Source organism: Chiloscyllium punctatum, chromosome 17 (assembly GCF_047496795.1).
Source record: "Chiloscyllium punctatum isolate Juve2018m chromosome 17, sChiPun1.3, whole genome shotgun sequence".
In the NCBI taxonomy this organism is placed as follows: Eukaryota; Metazoa; Chordata; class Chondrichthyes; order Orectolobiformes; family Hemiscylliidae; genus Chiloscyllium; species Chiloscyllium punctatum.
The window spans coordinates 51,087,054-51,103,083 of NC_092755.1; the positions used below are offsets into that span (position 1 = coordinate 51,087,054).

The 16,030-nt window shown below is 40.7% G+C and overlaps 1 protein-coding gene across 3 annotated transcripts in view; it reads left to right on the forward strand.

Moving 5' to 3' along the window:
• The window catches only part of top3b (DNA topoisomerase III beta), a 73,848-nt gene that overhangs the window by 21,867 nt on the left and 35,951 nt on the right, over positions 1–16,030 (forward strand). For all 3 annotated transcript variants that reach the window (XM_072587109.1, XM_072587110.1, XM_072587111.1), the window contains exons 6-8: positions 622–778; positions 9,572–9,685; positions 11,129–11,219. In XM_072587109.1, the coding sequence (XP_072443210.1) occupies positions 622–778; positions 9,572–9,685; positions 11,129–11,219 (362 nt within the window). The remainder of the gene's footprint in view (positions 1–621; positions 779–9,571; positions 9,686–11,128; positions 11,220–16,030) is intronic.

Sequence of the window (16,030 nt, forward strand, 5' to 3'; positions counted from 1 at the left end):
GTTAAATTATCATTTGAAGACTGACCTGGAAGTTAACAGTTGACCATCTCTTTTAAAGAGGCCTTGTGTTCTTGGTAATTTGTTTGGTGCAATTGGATGACATTATATTTCTTCAAATTCTAACTGATGGTACATGGGATTTTAAAGCTGTGTTTGGTTGACTTTTTTTATTCAGTCTGCAGTATTAAGTTGAATTTGCGCCCCTTGGGAGTTTTCTCCTTGGTGGAAGAATTGGTAAAATAGATAATTTCCCTTCAAGGATTCTAATTCTTCAAATTGAAGCACCCTTTACACACTGCTCATGGCCTTCTGGCTATTTATTGTCTGCTTGTAAAATCTGTTGTTGTTCATTGTGCACTCTGGGAATCATTTATTATCTTTACTATGGATACAGTAAACTTCTGGTCTTTGGGAGAAGCCTCCATTTTATCTTGAAGTGTTGATGAAAGATAGTGATCTAACTGACAAAGAAAAAAAAATGCTTGAAGAGTGTTGCTTCTCCAGAACCCTTTGTTGCTCTGCCTTATTGATATGTGGAGTGTACTCATTGACTAATAATGTGCTGAAAACCTATTATTTCCCATTGCAGAATGATTGCTTTTGATGCCATGTTTTTTTCAGGTTTCAGACCAAGTACTTCCAGGGAAAATATGGGAATTTGGACAGTTCCCTCATCTCATTTGGACCCTGCCAGACACCCACTCTCGGTTTCTGTGTTGAGAGGCATGACAAGATCCAATCTTTCAAACCTGAGGCTTACTGGGTCTTGCAGGCAAAGGTATGTGTTGAAATTTCCTGAACTCGAGTAGTCTGCATCAATTTAAAGAGAAGTCAAGTAACATTAATACAGTGAGTGGTTCAAACTTGATCTTGTTAAAGTTAAGGTCAACAATTTAAGACTAAAGTTACTTTTATTGTGATTGCTACCTTCTAAATTCCAAGATCTCATGTTAATCCTGTCTCATTACACATGACTCAACCTAAAATAGCCTGTTCCTAGGTATGTTGTGCAGCATATTGTTCCAAAAAGCCAACCCTGATGCACTCACAAATTCACCACTCATGTTACTCTTGCCCATCTGATTTATCCAGACGAACTGCAGATTAAAATCACCCATGACAATTCCAGTGACCTTCTAACACTCCTCCATTATTCCCTGATTTATTATTATCCTACAGTAAAGCTGTTCTTCACGGACCTATTGATGACTCCCACCTGTGAGTTCATTCTTTTTGCCATCCTTTATTTCCACCCAAACTAATTCCGCTTCATAACCTATTGCACCTATATCATGAATCACCACTGATTCCTTCCTTCATTAACAATGCTATCATACATCATACTTACCCTTCTTTTCTGCTTATTTTTCTGAAACGTCAAATACGCTTGAATATGGAGTCCCCAATCCTGGTCACAGTGCAACCTCGTGATTGCTGTCAAGTTATATTAATTTATTTTTGTTTGTGCTGTCAACTCATCTATCTTGTTTCAAATGCTGTGCACATTCAGTAGAGTTTTGACTCTTTACCTTAATTACTTGCTCTGGTTCTAATTTCTACCTTCTTTGATTTATATTTTCTACCCCTTCCTGTAATACTTGGGTTATTGTTCACCTGTTCACAACCTGTCACATCTGGCCCCTCATATCTTTTGAAATTTTGAAAACTTTTCTTCAGTTGACCCCACCCCTTAATTAGTTTAAAGTCCTATGTAGAACTCTAATTATACGATTCATCAGAAGTATGCCCCAGCATATTTCAAATGAAGCCCATACTATCAGAGCAGCTTTTTTCCCCAGTCCCAGTACCAGTACCAGTGCCAGTGCTCATGAATCAGAGCCCATTTCTCCTCTACCAATTTTTCAGCCACACATTTACCTCTCTAACCTTATTTGCTCTATGCCAATTTGCATGTGGCTCAGTGACTTATTTGGAGATTAAAACCTTCGTGGTTTTGCATTTTAATTTAACCCTGAGATGCCTGTAATCCCTCAGCAGAATGTCTTTCCTAGCCCTAGCTATCTTATTGATACCTATGTGGACTTTGACAACCCAATCCTTCTGAAGACAGGTTACATTAACTCTGCTTTCTCTCCAGACCTGCTGAGTTTCTCCAGGAATTTCCTGTTTGTTCTTACCAATTACCTACCTGATCTATAGATTCCTGTGATGTTACACATCAGCTCAGACAAGTAGAAATGGGTTAAGGGACTCTCTGCCACTGAATTTTATCTCCTGTCACTGCAGCCCTCCTCATACAGGTCAGCTGTCTCAGTCTGCTTCATAATAATGCCAACTTCCTCATGGCCCTTCAGGTCTGCTTCACAGTGATGCTGACATTCTGTGCACTCCTTCCAGCCTAATGGGATTTAATAGTTTTGGATAAAAATTGGAGGCGTCTAGTTGTAGCAGTTGCCATTCCTTTCTAGCTGTGACAGTTGTGGGGGGGGGGGGGGGGGTGGAAAATGATATTTGTTTCCTTAAACTGATACTTATAAGTAAAGAACTATACTGTAGTGTTGTGGTACAAGAAAATACTATGACTGTAAGACTATTTAAAAAGTAATTAAGTATTTAAGAAATAGTCAATTCAGACTTAGGGGGTGAAAACCTGATAGTTATATGAAGCAATGTAGAGGGAACACAGTAGCCTCCATCCTTTGGAAAAGGTAAATTTGATTAGAATACCATGATTATCTTTGATTCTAACAGAGCGCAGTTATAGACTGAAGAGAGCAAGTAGAACAGAGTCAGTTACAATTTTTGCTGTCTGTCTGCTGAGCAATCCATTCACTACTCTATCTAAATGTAATCTTCCAAGTTTACTTCCTTCAAGTTGCGATCAAATTTCTTTTCCACCATTCTGCTTACACCACACTCCTGAGTAGTGAGTTCCAGATCATTGACACGTGTTGTGTCGTTCTTCCACACATTTCTTCTTCGTTTCTTGCCCAAAATCTTATTTCTGCGTCCCCTCGTCCTTGGCACCATAACTTAATGCAGCTTTTCCTTGCCAACCTTATCCAAACCCAGTCATAATCCTGTGCACTCTTTTCAATTCACTCTAAATCTCCTTTGATCCAACCAGCACAATCTCAGTTTCCCCAGTCTAACTTTATAACTAAAATTCCCTTCTCCAGGACAATTCTGGAAATTGCCCTCTCAAGGTCTCTTGCATTTTTCCTGAAGTGTGTTACCCAGAACTGGATGCAGTATTCCTCTCACCTTCTACCTATGACCTCCAGTTTTGGACTTCCCCACCCTCAGAAAAAGACCTTGGTTACTCACCTGATACATGCTCCTCATGATTTTATAAACCTCTATAACATCACCCCTCAGCTTCTCCTTAAAACTCTAAGCCTCCAGTCCAGACAACAGCCTGTCTAACAACATCTTTCATATAGAAGGGTGTCCAGAATTGAATGCAGTAATCTAAAAGTGGCCTCATCAATGTCCTATACAGCTGCAACATGACATCCCAACTCCTTTACTCAATGTTCTGATCAATGTAGGGAAGCATGCCAAATGCCTTCTTCACCACTCTGGTCACAGTCAAAAAACTGCAGATGCTGGAATCCAAGGTAGACAAATGACGGCTCCTTGCTTGTCTACCTTCTTCACCACCCTGTCTACCTGCAACTTTACTTCCAAGGAGCTATGAAACTGCACCCCAGGTCTCTTTGTTCTGCAATACTCCACAGGACCTTAGCATTAACTGTATAACTCCTGCCTTGATTAGCCTTACCTCATGTTGATCTAAACTCCGTGTGTCGCTCCTTGCCCCATTGGGCCGTCTGATTGGGCCACTGTTCACGACACCATCTATTTTGGTGTCATTTGCAAGCTTATTAACCATACCTCCTATATTTGCATCCAAATCATTTATATCATGACGAAATGCAGTGGACCAAGCATCAATTATTGTGACACGCTGTTAGTCACAGTCCTCTATCACCCTCTCTCTCCTTTTTCAAGCCAATTTTGAAATAATTTGCTAGCTCACCTGGATCCCATGTGATATAACCTTATTAAACAGTCTACCAAACAGAACCAACATTTTACTGAAGTCCATACAGACAATTTCTTCCACTCTGCCTTCATCAATCTCCTTTGTCACTTCTTCAAAACTCAGTCAAGTTAGTGAGTCACAATTTCACACACACACAAAGCCATGTTGACTATCCCTGATCAGTCCTTGCCTTTCCAAATGCATGTAAATCCTGTCCCTCAGCATTCTGCCCAGCAAATTACTCACCAATCTATATTCACCTGGCTTTTCCTTACAGCCTTTCTTAAATAACGGCACAACAGTTTTCCGTCACCTCACCTCATGGCTGTCAATGATAAAAAATATCTGAGCAAGAGGCCCAGCAATCTCTTCCCTAGCGTACCACAAAATTCTGGGAAACACCTGATCAGCTCCTGGGGATTTATCTATCTTTATATATGTTTTAAGACCTCTAACACCACTTCTTCTGTAATATGAACTCTTTTCAAGACATCATTGTTTATTTCTCTAAGGACCCTCGCTTCCACGTCCTTCTCCACAGTAAATGCTGACGCAAAATATTCATTTATTATCTCACCTATCTCCTGTAGTTCAGCAAATAGTTGGTCACATTGATCTTTAAGGGGCCCTATTCTCTCCCTAGTTACTCTTTTGTCCTTAATGTACTTATAGAATCTCTCTATAACTCTATTTGCAAAAGCTATCTCATGTCCCTGTTTTGCCTTCCTGATTTCTTAAGTATATTCCTACTGCCTTTAGGGATTCACTTGATCCTAGCTGTCTATACCTGTTATATGGCTCTTCCTTTTATTTGACCAGAGCCTCAATTTCTCTGGTCGTCCAGCATTCCCTATACCGACCAGCCTTGCTCTCCACACTATAGATGGAATATAATGTAGGAAAATGTGAAGTTATGTACTCTGGCAGGAAGAGTAGTGGAGCTGAATATTATTTGAATGGAGAAAGACTGCATAAAACTGCAGCACAGAGAAATTTGGGGATCATCACGCATAAATCACAAAAAGCTAGCACCAAGTTCAGTGGAAGGCAAATGGATTTTTGGCCTTTATTTCAAAGGGAATGGAGTATAAAAATGGGGAACTTGTGCTAAAACTAACATGGTGGTAGTTAGACCACACCTAGAATATTGTGAACTGTTTTGGGCCCATTATCTAAGGAAAGATATAGTGGTATTGGAGGCAGACCAGAGAAGGTTCACTAGGTTAACCCAGGTGTGGAGAGGTTTTCTTATGAGGAGAACAAAGAACAAAGGCCATCCAAGCCTACACCAATCCAGATTCTCTATCTAAACCTATTGCCTATTTCCCAAGGATCTGTATCTCTCTGCTCCCTGCCCGTTTATATATCTGTCCAGATACATCTTAAATGACACTATTATGCCTGCCTCTACCACCTCCGCTGGCAATGCGTTCCAGGTATCCTCCACCCTCTGCGTAAAGAACTTTCCACGCATATATCACTTAAACTTTTCCTCTCTTACCTTGAACTTGTGACCCCGAGTAATTGAGTCCTCCACTCTGGGGGGAAAAAAGCTTCTTGCTATCTACCCTGTCTATACCTGTCGTGATTTTGTAGACCTCAATCAGGTTCCTCCCCTCAACTTCTGTCCTTTTTGTGAAAATAATCCTAATCTACTGAATCTCTCTTCATAGCTAGCATCCTCCATACCAGGCAGCGCCCTGGTGAACCTCCTTCGTACCCTCTCCAAAGCAATCACATCCTTCTGGTAATGTGGCAACCAGAACTGGACGCAGTATTCCAAATGAGGCCGAAGCAAAATCCTATACGACTGTAACATGACTTGCCGACTCTAGTACTCATACCCCGTCCGATGAAGGAAAGCATGTCATGTGCCTCCTTGACCACTTTATCGACCTGCATTGCCACCTTCAGGGTACAATGGACCTGAACACCTAGATCTCTCTGTACATCAATTTTCCCTAGGGCTTTTCCATATACCGTATCGTTCTGGAATTGGATTTTCCAAAATGCAATCACCTCGCATTTGCCTGGATTGAACTCCATCTGCATTTCTCCACCCAATTCTCCAATCTATCTATGTTCTGCTGTATTCTCTGACACTTCACCAATCTTAGTGTCATCTCCAACATCCTTTCTCGCTTCCCCCAGTTACCTGGGATAGATCCCATCCGAACCTGAGGACTTATCCACCTTAATGCCTTTTAGAATACCCAACAATTCCTCCCTCCTTGTGCCGACTTGACCTAAAGTAATCAAACAACCATCTATGCCTAACCTCATGTCTCTCTCCTCGTGAATACTGATGCAAAGTACTCATTAAAAATCTCACCCATTTTCTGACTCCATACATAACTTTCCTCCTTTGTCCTTGAGTGGGCCAACCCTTTCTCTGGTTACCCTTTTGCTTCTTATATACAAATAAAAGGCTTTGGGATTTTCCTTAACCCTGTTTGCTAAAGATATTTCATGACCCCTTTTAGCCCTCTTAATTCCTTGTTTCAGATTTGGGTCCTACTTTCCCGATATTCTTCCAAAGCTTCATCTTTTTCAGTCACCTTGACCTTATGAACGCTTCCTTTTCCTCCAAGCTAGTCTCACAATTTCACCTGTCATCCATAGTTCTCTAATCTTGCCATTTCTGTCCCTCATTTTCACAGGGACATGTCTGTCCTGCACTCTAATCAACTTCTCTTTAAAAACCTCCCTCATATCAAATGTGCATTTACCCTCAAACAGCTGCTCCCAATCCACATTCCTCAGCTCCTGCCGAATTTTGCTATAGTTGGCCTTCCCCCAGTTTAGGACTCTTCCTTTAGGACCACTCTCGTCTTTGTCCGTGAGTATTCTAAAACTTACTGAATTGTGATCACTATTCCCAAAGTAATCCCCTACTGAAACTTCAACCACCTGGCCGGTCTCATTCCCCAACACCAGGTCCAGTATGGCCACTTCCCAAGTTGGATTATTTACATACCGCTCTATAAAACCCTCCTGGATGCTCCTAACAAATTCTGCTCCATCTAGACCTCTAACACTAAGTGAATCCAAGTCAGTGTTGGGAAAATTTAAAATCTCCCATCACCACCATTCTGTTGCTCCTACATCTTTTCATAATCTGTTTATATATTTGTACCTCTCCCTCACACTCACTGTTGGGAGGCTTGTAGTACAGCCCCAACATTGTTACCGCAGCCTTCCTATTTCTGACCATATTGCCTCACTGCTTGAGTCCTCCATAGTGCCCTCCTTCAGTACAGCTGTGATATCCTCTCTCACCAGTAATGCAACTCCTCCACCACTCTTACCTCCCTCTCTATTCTGCCTGAAGCATCTATGTCCTGGGATATTTAATTGCCAATCTTGCCCTTGCCTCAACCAAGTCTCAGTAAGAGCAGTAACATCATACTCCCAGGTACTAACCCAAGCACTAAGTTCATCTGCCTCAGGTACAACACTTCTCACATTAAAACAAATGCATCTTAGACCACCTGTCCCTTTACGTTCATCATCTGCTCCCTCCCTACTCTTCCCCTGAGTCATGGTGACTTCGTTGTCTAGTTCCTTACAGGCTTTAGTTACTACATCTTTACTGTCCACTAACCACTTCCCATCCCCCTGCCACATTAGTTTAAATCCTTCCCAACAGCGTTAATAAAAGCACCCTCAAGGACATTGGTTCCAGTCCTGCCCAGAAGTAGACCATCCGATTTGTAATAGCCCCACCTCCAACAGAGCAAGTCCTAAAGTTCCAAAAATCTGAACCCCTCCCTCCACCATCTCTCAAGCCATTCATTCATCCTTGCCTATTCTTTCATTTCTACTCTGACTAGCACGTGGCTCTGGCGGCAATCCTTAGATTATTACCTCTGGGGTCCTACTTTTTAACTTGGCTTCTAACTTCCTAAATTCTTTTGTCGGATCTCATCCCGTTTATTACCTATATCATTGGTGACTATATACACCACAACAGCTGGCTGTTCACCCTCCCCCTTCAGAATGTACTGCAGCCAATCTGAAACATTCCTGATCCGTGCATCTGGGAGGCAACATGCCATTCAGGAGTCTTGTTTTCGACCACAGAGCCGCCTATCTACTCCCCTTACAATTGAATCCTCTATGACTATAGTCCTTCCACTCTTTTTCCTGCCCTTCTGTATAGCAGAGCCAGCCATGGTGCCATGAACCTGGCTACTGCTACCTTCCCTTGGTGAGCTACCTCCCCCAACAATATCCAAAACGATATACCTGTTTTTGGAAGGAGATTTTTCTCCACTGGCCTCCTGCTCTTGCATGCCTTTTGGTCACCCATTCTCTTTCTCCCTCAGTAGTCCTAATCTGCAGTGGGACTGATTCGCTAAACCTGCTATCCACGACCTCCTCAGAATCGCGGATGCTCCAAAGTGCTCCATCCGCAGCTTCAGAGCTGTCATGCAGTCTAATGAGAGGTGCGGCTGGACACACTTCCTCCATGTGAAGGAGCCAGGGACGTCAGCCACATCCCTGAGCTCCCAATTGAGCAAGAGCAACATGACACGGATCTGGGATCTCCTGCATTTTCATTCTTAAGCTTAACTTAGTCAACTGTAATATCAAATAATAGATAAATGAAATAAATGTTTTTCTTTTAAACCAATCACACTACTTCTCAGCACACGATAAAAAAGAAAAAGAGAAGCCTTACCTTATCAACACACTAGAGTTTAGTAGGTTGGACCTGTACTTATTGGAGTTTGGAAAAATGAGAAGTGCCCTTACTGAAGTACATGAGATTCTTAGGGGACTTGAAAGGGTAGTTGTGGAGAGATTGTATTCCTTTTCGGGAGAGTCTAGTCTCTCAGTCATGGGTCACCCAGTCAGAACAGAGATGAGGAGGAATGCAGAGGCTGTATCGTAAAGTGTATTCAAGGCTGTGATAGTCAGAATTTTAATCGGTAAGGGAATCAAGGATTTTGGGGAAAAGTCAGGCAAAAGCAGTTGAGGATTTTCAGACTAGCAATGATGACACTAAATGGCGGGGCAGACCCATTGCCAAATTATCTATTTCTGCTCCTACATCTTATGGTCTTAAATAATTTTTCTGCTTCTGATATTAATATATAAGACTTTCATTTAATTTTTTTTTAAATGGAGTGTTGCTAATGTAACTCAACCATTGAATCATTAGTGATTCCCCAATCATTCCAGTGCGACTCCCACTAGTTATGTAATATCTTAGATTCTCATTATTGCACACTTGCACCAATTTGCCATCTTGCTACTACCAGTTTGCTCCAGGAAATTTTGTAACAAGCCTCATCAGTTCTCTAGCTTTTGTCAGTGATTAATCGACAACTGATTGATCAGGATTATTGTCCATGTTTTAATTTCCTGTCCAGTGTTTTAAGTTGTGCTGATTTTTACATACTGGTGCCCTGCTTGGAATGCTGTTGATATTGATATTATCATTTTAATCCTTGTTATAGATTTCAGAAATTGAAAATAATGCGTTTCTGGGTTATGAATAGCTCTAGAGGTTCAAACCAACAAAATGTTTATTCTGAACCTCTTTGTTCACACCAGATCAGTAACTGTGCTGGGGATTCCATGGTTCTGGACTGGGACAGAGTTAGAGTATTTGACCGGGAAGTTGCACAGATGTATCTGAATATGACAAAGTCCACAACAGATACAAAGGTAAACAAGGGAAAAACTATAGATCTTTAATCCCTTTCCTTGCACAAGGATTGCACCTTTTGGGAATGGGTAAAAAGGGAGCAAGATAGCCCTTGGCTACTGACGTATGGTATTGCGGTGGTTTTGGTATTGAACCAGTAATCTCAAGATCTGGAATAATGATTCAGAAAATTCGAGTTCAGATTACATCATATTAGTTCAGGAATTATAATTTATTTGAAGAAATTTTGAGTTATAAAGAAAATCAGAATAGCCTGGGATCTTTTTCACTGGAGTGTAAAAGCTTGAGAGGTGATCTGATAGAAGTTTATGAAAGAATGAGAGGTATAGGTAGCATTGATGGGAGTTGTCTTTTCTCTAAAGATGGGGAGTTTCAAGATAAGGGGACACATTTTTAACATGTGAGGAGAGAGAGATTTAAGAAAAACTTAAGAGAATGTTTTTTACGTAGAGGGTGGTTTGCATGTGGAATGAACTTTGAGAAATTAGTGGATGCGGGTACAGTTAGAATGTTTAAAATCCATTGGATGGCTACGTGAATAAGAAAGGGATATGGGCCAGGAGTAGGCAGGTGGGACTGGTTTAGTTTGGGTTTATGTTCGGCATGGATTGTTTGGACTGAACGGTCTGTTTCCATGCTATAGGACTCTGACTCTCTAAATCTGCAAATGAAAAGCTGTTATCAGTAAAAGTGATTTGTTGTAAAACTTTTACTTTGAGAAAAATACTTGCCTTTTCAATCAGTTTTGATTTGTGTGTGACTTATTGTCTCCAGTTACCTTCTGAAGTGGCCTAAAAATCACAGTTGTAGCCAACTGCCTAGAATTATGGACGACAGTGGTCCAAAGAGAAGGCATACTACTTTATCAATTAAGAATAAACTTTTGCCTTGGCAATGATACACATTCTGAGAATGAAAATGATTAAATACATAGGAAGAAAATAAATTGCGGAATACACAGGTTTGCCTCATTGCCTGGATTGAAAAAGAGTACACAATCTGTAGAACAGAGAGAATCTCTTAAGCAATCCAGATGTGAAGGGGTGAAAAGCAAGTATATGGTGAAGGGGGCAGGAGAAAGAAAAGAGATTGGAGAGCTGTAGCTGGTTAAAAAGTGAGAGAATTATTTCAGTTTAAAAGTGAAAATGGTAGATGCAAGATTCTACAACTTACAGAATCGAAGGTACTTTTGTACCAGGAGGAAGGCCAGTACCTAAGTGATCCTTACACAAATAGTAAGCCTTCCGAATGTAACTCCAAAGAGTTCCTTCTGTTTGTAGATTGTTTTCCTCAGTCAATTTTTGGACTTCTGATTTACTAAGTGAATGCTGTTCTCTGTGTCATGTAGCTGCTTGTGGAAGAAAGCTGCTACCTTAATATAGAAGCTTTCTTAACATCATAAGTATCTTGTAACTGGATTTGTATGTTAATTTTTGTTACAGGTGGAATCTGTGAGTAAAAAGGAAAAGGTGAAGCAGAGACCACAGGCCCTGAACACAGTGGAGATGCTGCGTGTGGCCAGCTCTGCCCTGGGTATGCTTGTGTTATGCCCATCCTTAACTAATTATTGCTTTGGGATGAGTTGGATTTCTTAGCTGCTTAAAGTATGTTGCTGCAAAAAAGACACATTTTGACAATTTTTGTCTTGCACTCAGAACAATGTGCAAGAATAGCAATTCAAGGGAAAGCCAGCATTTACAGAACAACCTGGGTTACCCAAACATCAATTATCCAAATTTTGGATTATTCGAAAAAGATCTCAACATCCCGAAGATTGAGATTGGAAACTGGACTCTCTACCTGCAGAAACTCTCTTTCCAAGACAGAATAGCCACCAGGGAACTCAGCAACTCCTCTCTTGCTCTGCCTCTGTCATTTATTTTCTTTTATCCTTTCTTTCTGCTTCTCGTTTTAAAATATAAAATGATTGAGATGAACTTAACAGGACAGGACATGGTTGACTAGCTCCTGCAACAGGTTTCCAGAAGTGGGTGGAACTGTTGTGAGAGGATCCAGAGGTAAACTGTGTTGCACCCACTTTGTGCCTTACCTACCTGGTCCGAGGTGGTCTCTGAGTCTAGCTGAAAAGGTTGGAGATGGTGGTTTGGTATACACCTGAGGGTGGTTTTCCCACTAGCTGAATTGTCTGGTGCAAGTTTTTAATTATTAAATTAATTCAACCTCCTGGTCATTTTAACTTCATTTAAGATATTTACCCAATTCTGACCAGTTATCCAAACAATCAGTTATCCAAACTAAATACTCCCCACCCGTCTCATTCAGATATTTGAGGTTGTTCTGTATACTGCATGAAAGGAGAGTGCTGATTCATTGGCAAGAGAACTCGGTAGAGGCGTTTCTGTAGAGAATTTACAAATTAATGTTGATTTACATATAATAGTCAGTTTTTCTCGAAATTTTAAACCAGAGTGGGTGACTCCGATCAGGGTATTGCTGTGAGAAATGACCCAACAAATGCCTGTGATCTATTTTGTTGAGTTGAAACAGGTGAGATGTGTGTACGCGTTCTTTCTGTCTGCAGAGAGCAGGGCCTGATGTATTAATAGATGTAGCTTCCAGTAGACGTGAGTGTGCCACACTGTAAACTGATTAATACTGAGAAATTATTTGGCATTGTAATTCTTCGCACATTGAATATTTTCCAGCAAGTATTATCCAATTACTAGCATGATTCATGTTTGCAATGGAACAGTCAAATGAGCTCCTTTTCTTCAATGTCCAAGTTGAGAAGTTGGCCAGAGAGTTCTCTACTACTGTCTGCCACAAACCGATTCTCACTGGCAAATATATACGTTGGGATTCCTACAGTGCATGCACCTTAAAGTTGGCTTTTTCCGAAACCTTGTAAGTTGAGCTTGAGCCATTTATCCACCTAGCCAATTTGATATCGATAAAGGCACAGTAGAAGCATTCACATCACCCAAATTCAGGAAATGCCCTAAGACAGTCACTTTCAGTCCTAAAAAGTGTCCCGTCTGCCTTGGATTAAGACATCTCGTTTGTTTGAGCAACAGGTGAAACTAGTATTTTATGCTGCCACGGTACAGTAGGAACATGGGTGATGTCTTCAGCACTAAGAGTATTCTGCTATCAAGTTTAAGAGATGTTTGGCCCATCGCACAAATGAGTAAAGTGGTTTAAAAATTTCCATGCCAAAGATTGGAAAATTATATAAAACAGTATACGCCTTTGGCTGTTCCTAACAAGCAAGGTACTGGCCCAACCCAACCAGCCAAACAGCATGGTATCTGATGTTAGATTTGTTGGATAATCCTGAACATGCGAGGAATTGTGCTGACTATAAATTTAGAGTTGAGATTTGGGGTCAGTTTGTGGCACACCTGCATGTATTGAAAGCTACATTTATTGATACACAAGACCTTATTCTTTGCAGACATAACATGTACACACACTGTGCCTGGTTCATTTCAACCAAATGTGTGACAGATATTCAGTTAGTTTTTCAGCAGTATTCTGACCAATCAGGATCAACTTGTGTAGTATAAAATATAAACAAAATCTGGAAGTTTACTGCTGATCATCACTAGTTATTAAATTCTTCATGGAAGTGCCTCTACCAGTCAGAGTCCATTTGCCAACCAATCAGCACTCTACTCTCCTAGAATATGTGTTTCATCCCCCTTGAATTACTATTCTTATGAATTGTCCTGATAAAAATATTTTCTTGTCCGCATGCTCAAGTTTTGTACTGCCAAATACTGGGCGGCTCAGTGGCTAACCCTGCTGCCTCATAGTGCCAGGGACTCGGGTTTGTTTCCACCCTTGGGTGACTGTTTGGACTTTGCACATCCTCCAGCTGCTCCAGTTTTCTCCTAAAGTCCAAAGAGTTGCAGGTTATGTGAATTTGCCACGTTAAATTGCCCATGGTGTATAGGAATATATAAGTTAGGTGGATTAACCATGGGAAATATAGGGTTACAGGGATGGGGTAGTTGCGTGGGTGTGGATGGGATGCTCTTTGGAGGGGGCAATGTGGGTTCTATGGGCTGAATGGCCTGCTCCCATTTTGTAGGGATCCTATGATTGTATTTATGAAAAGTTTTTTAATGCTGCAAATTATACAGTTTCCTTTTGTCTTTTTATAAAAACAAATTTATTCATGTTTGTTATGAAAACATTTTGGACCTGGCCACTGTGAGCTGTGGCTCTAAAGGTATAAGCTTCCAAATCATCTAATCTTGGACTTCAGAACAGTTAGTCATACGTTTTGCATAATACTCCTCCTGTATTCTAAGCAGTGTGAATTGTGTGCTGCATAATCAGTTCTGCGCTTGGGCCTGTGCCTACTTGGGTTCAAGCTTCCTAAACTGATTTCACATGGGACTGTTATGGATAGCAAACAGAGATACAGCAGGTCTACTATGTAACAGGATTATAATTCCTAGATCACATGGTGAATTCTAATACTGACTGAAAACTGCTACATTGAGCACATTTGTGTTCATTACAGCCACTGTGCTGGGTATTGCCAAAGCAGTGCAGAGTGTGGCTATAGAGGTGTGGTGAGATGTTATTCCAGTTTCAGTAACTGAAAGTAAATAAGTAAATTCTGAAAGTCTTCAAGACTTGAAAGACAGCCCCAGGACGTCACTGTATTTTACAGGTTAATATTATAGACTACAGCAAATCCCCTCAAAACATATGTAAACATAGCCTATACCCTGACTTTTATCTTAATTAAAGGCAAGAGTAAGGTGCTGCATTCCAGTTGTGTTTCGATTGGTCAAACTACTAGGCTTTAAGCAAACCCCACTTTATTCTGACACCACAGATAAAATATACACCAAAGAAGAATTGGTGTTACTTTAACTCTGTCAAAATACTTAACAAAATAATATATATTTTAACTACTACTCATCAACTGTTCCAATACAGCAGCATCCCATAAACACAGTCTTGGCACAGGCAAATTCAGCAAAACAGATTTCCTTCACTTGCTGTCTCCAGTCCAGGAGAAGAAACACTGACAAATCTAGCAGCAGAGAGAGAGCTGAAGCTTTTTGCAACAGCAGAGCGAGACAACTGTATCTAGCAGCTTCAATTCCAAAAACCCCAACTTGACCACTGAAAGCAAGACTAAAGCCCTGGCTCTGTGTGAGCCTGACTCCACCCAATCATGCTGCTTTAGTTTAATTTTTTTTTTAAACCCAAAGCTATTTGCTCTACTTTCCATGGAGAAAACACCTCGACATCAAGTTTATAACATCTGTCTTCAAGAGAAACAAAGCCAATCAAATCACTCTTAAAGATACGTTTTGTAAACTAAGTGTTTCAATTCTGATCAGCTATGTTCCGTAGAAAGTAGACAGGATTTTCCAATTAACATTCATTGTTTTTTCGACATTCTGGGAGTGGTAGTGGTAGAAAATGTGGTTGGGAGACTTCAAAATCTGGAATTTTCTGCAAGAAATGATGTTGCCTCTGAAATCTACTTCATTGAACATATTTACTGTTGTTAATATTTTAGTCACCTGGGTGTCAAGAATGCTAGTAATTGGCCAGGACATGTTAAGTCACTTTAATTTGGAAATAAAAAATAAAGAAGAAGTTGCGCTTCTTAATTTTCCCTACTCACTTTTCTGATTGTATATGTGTCAGCCTCTTATTTCCAGTTCTGCAGAAGGGTCACCACTCAAACTGCAAACTTCTCTGTTCTCTCCAGCGATACTGACAGTTGTTTTTTCAACCTTTCTTCTCTTTGTTTCAGATTTCACTGCTGCTAGTGAGTGTTATTAAAGTAGCTGAATGGAGCTAACATGTTGCCTAACATATGATGAAAAGCTGAGGATTCTGGGCTTGTATTCATTAGAGTTTAGAAGGTTAAGGGGAGATCTAATAGAAACTTACAAGATAATGCTTAGCTTAGAAAGGGTGGACGTGGGAAATTGTTTCTGTCAGGCGGGGATACTAGGACTCGTGGGCACAGCCTTAGAATTAGAGAGGGTCAATTTAGAATGGGAATGAGGAGACATTTCTTCAGCCAGAGAGTGGTGGGCCTGTGGAATTCATTGCCACGGAGCACAGTGGAGGCCAGGACGTTAAATGTCTTCAAGGCAGAAATTGGTAAATTCTTAATCTTACAAGGAATTAAGGGATAAGGCAGAGTGCAGGTAAGTGGTGTTGAAATGCCCATCAGTCATGATTGAATGGTGGAGTGGACTCAATGGGTCGAATGGCCTTACTTCCACTCCTATTTCTTATGGTGTTATGGAGCATTAGCCATTCATTTTAACGGTGCCAAACCATTGCATGATTGTTTAATTATTTGTAGGCAAAGATCATCTCTAGCTCTGAAGAAGAGT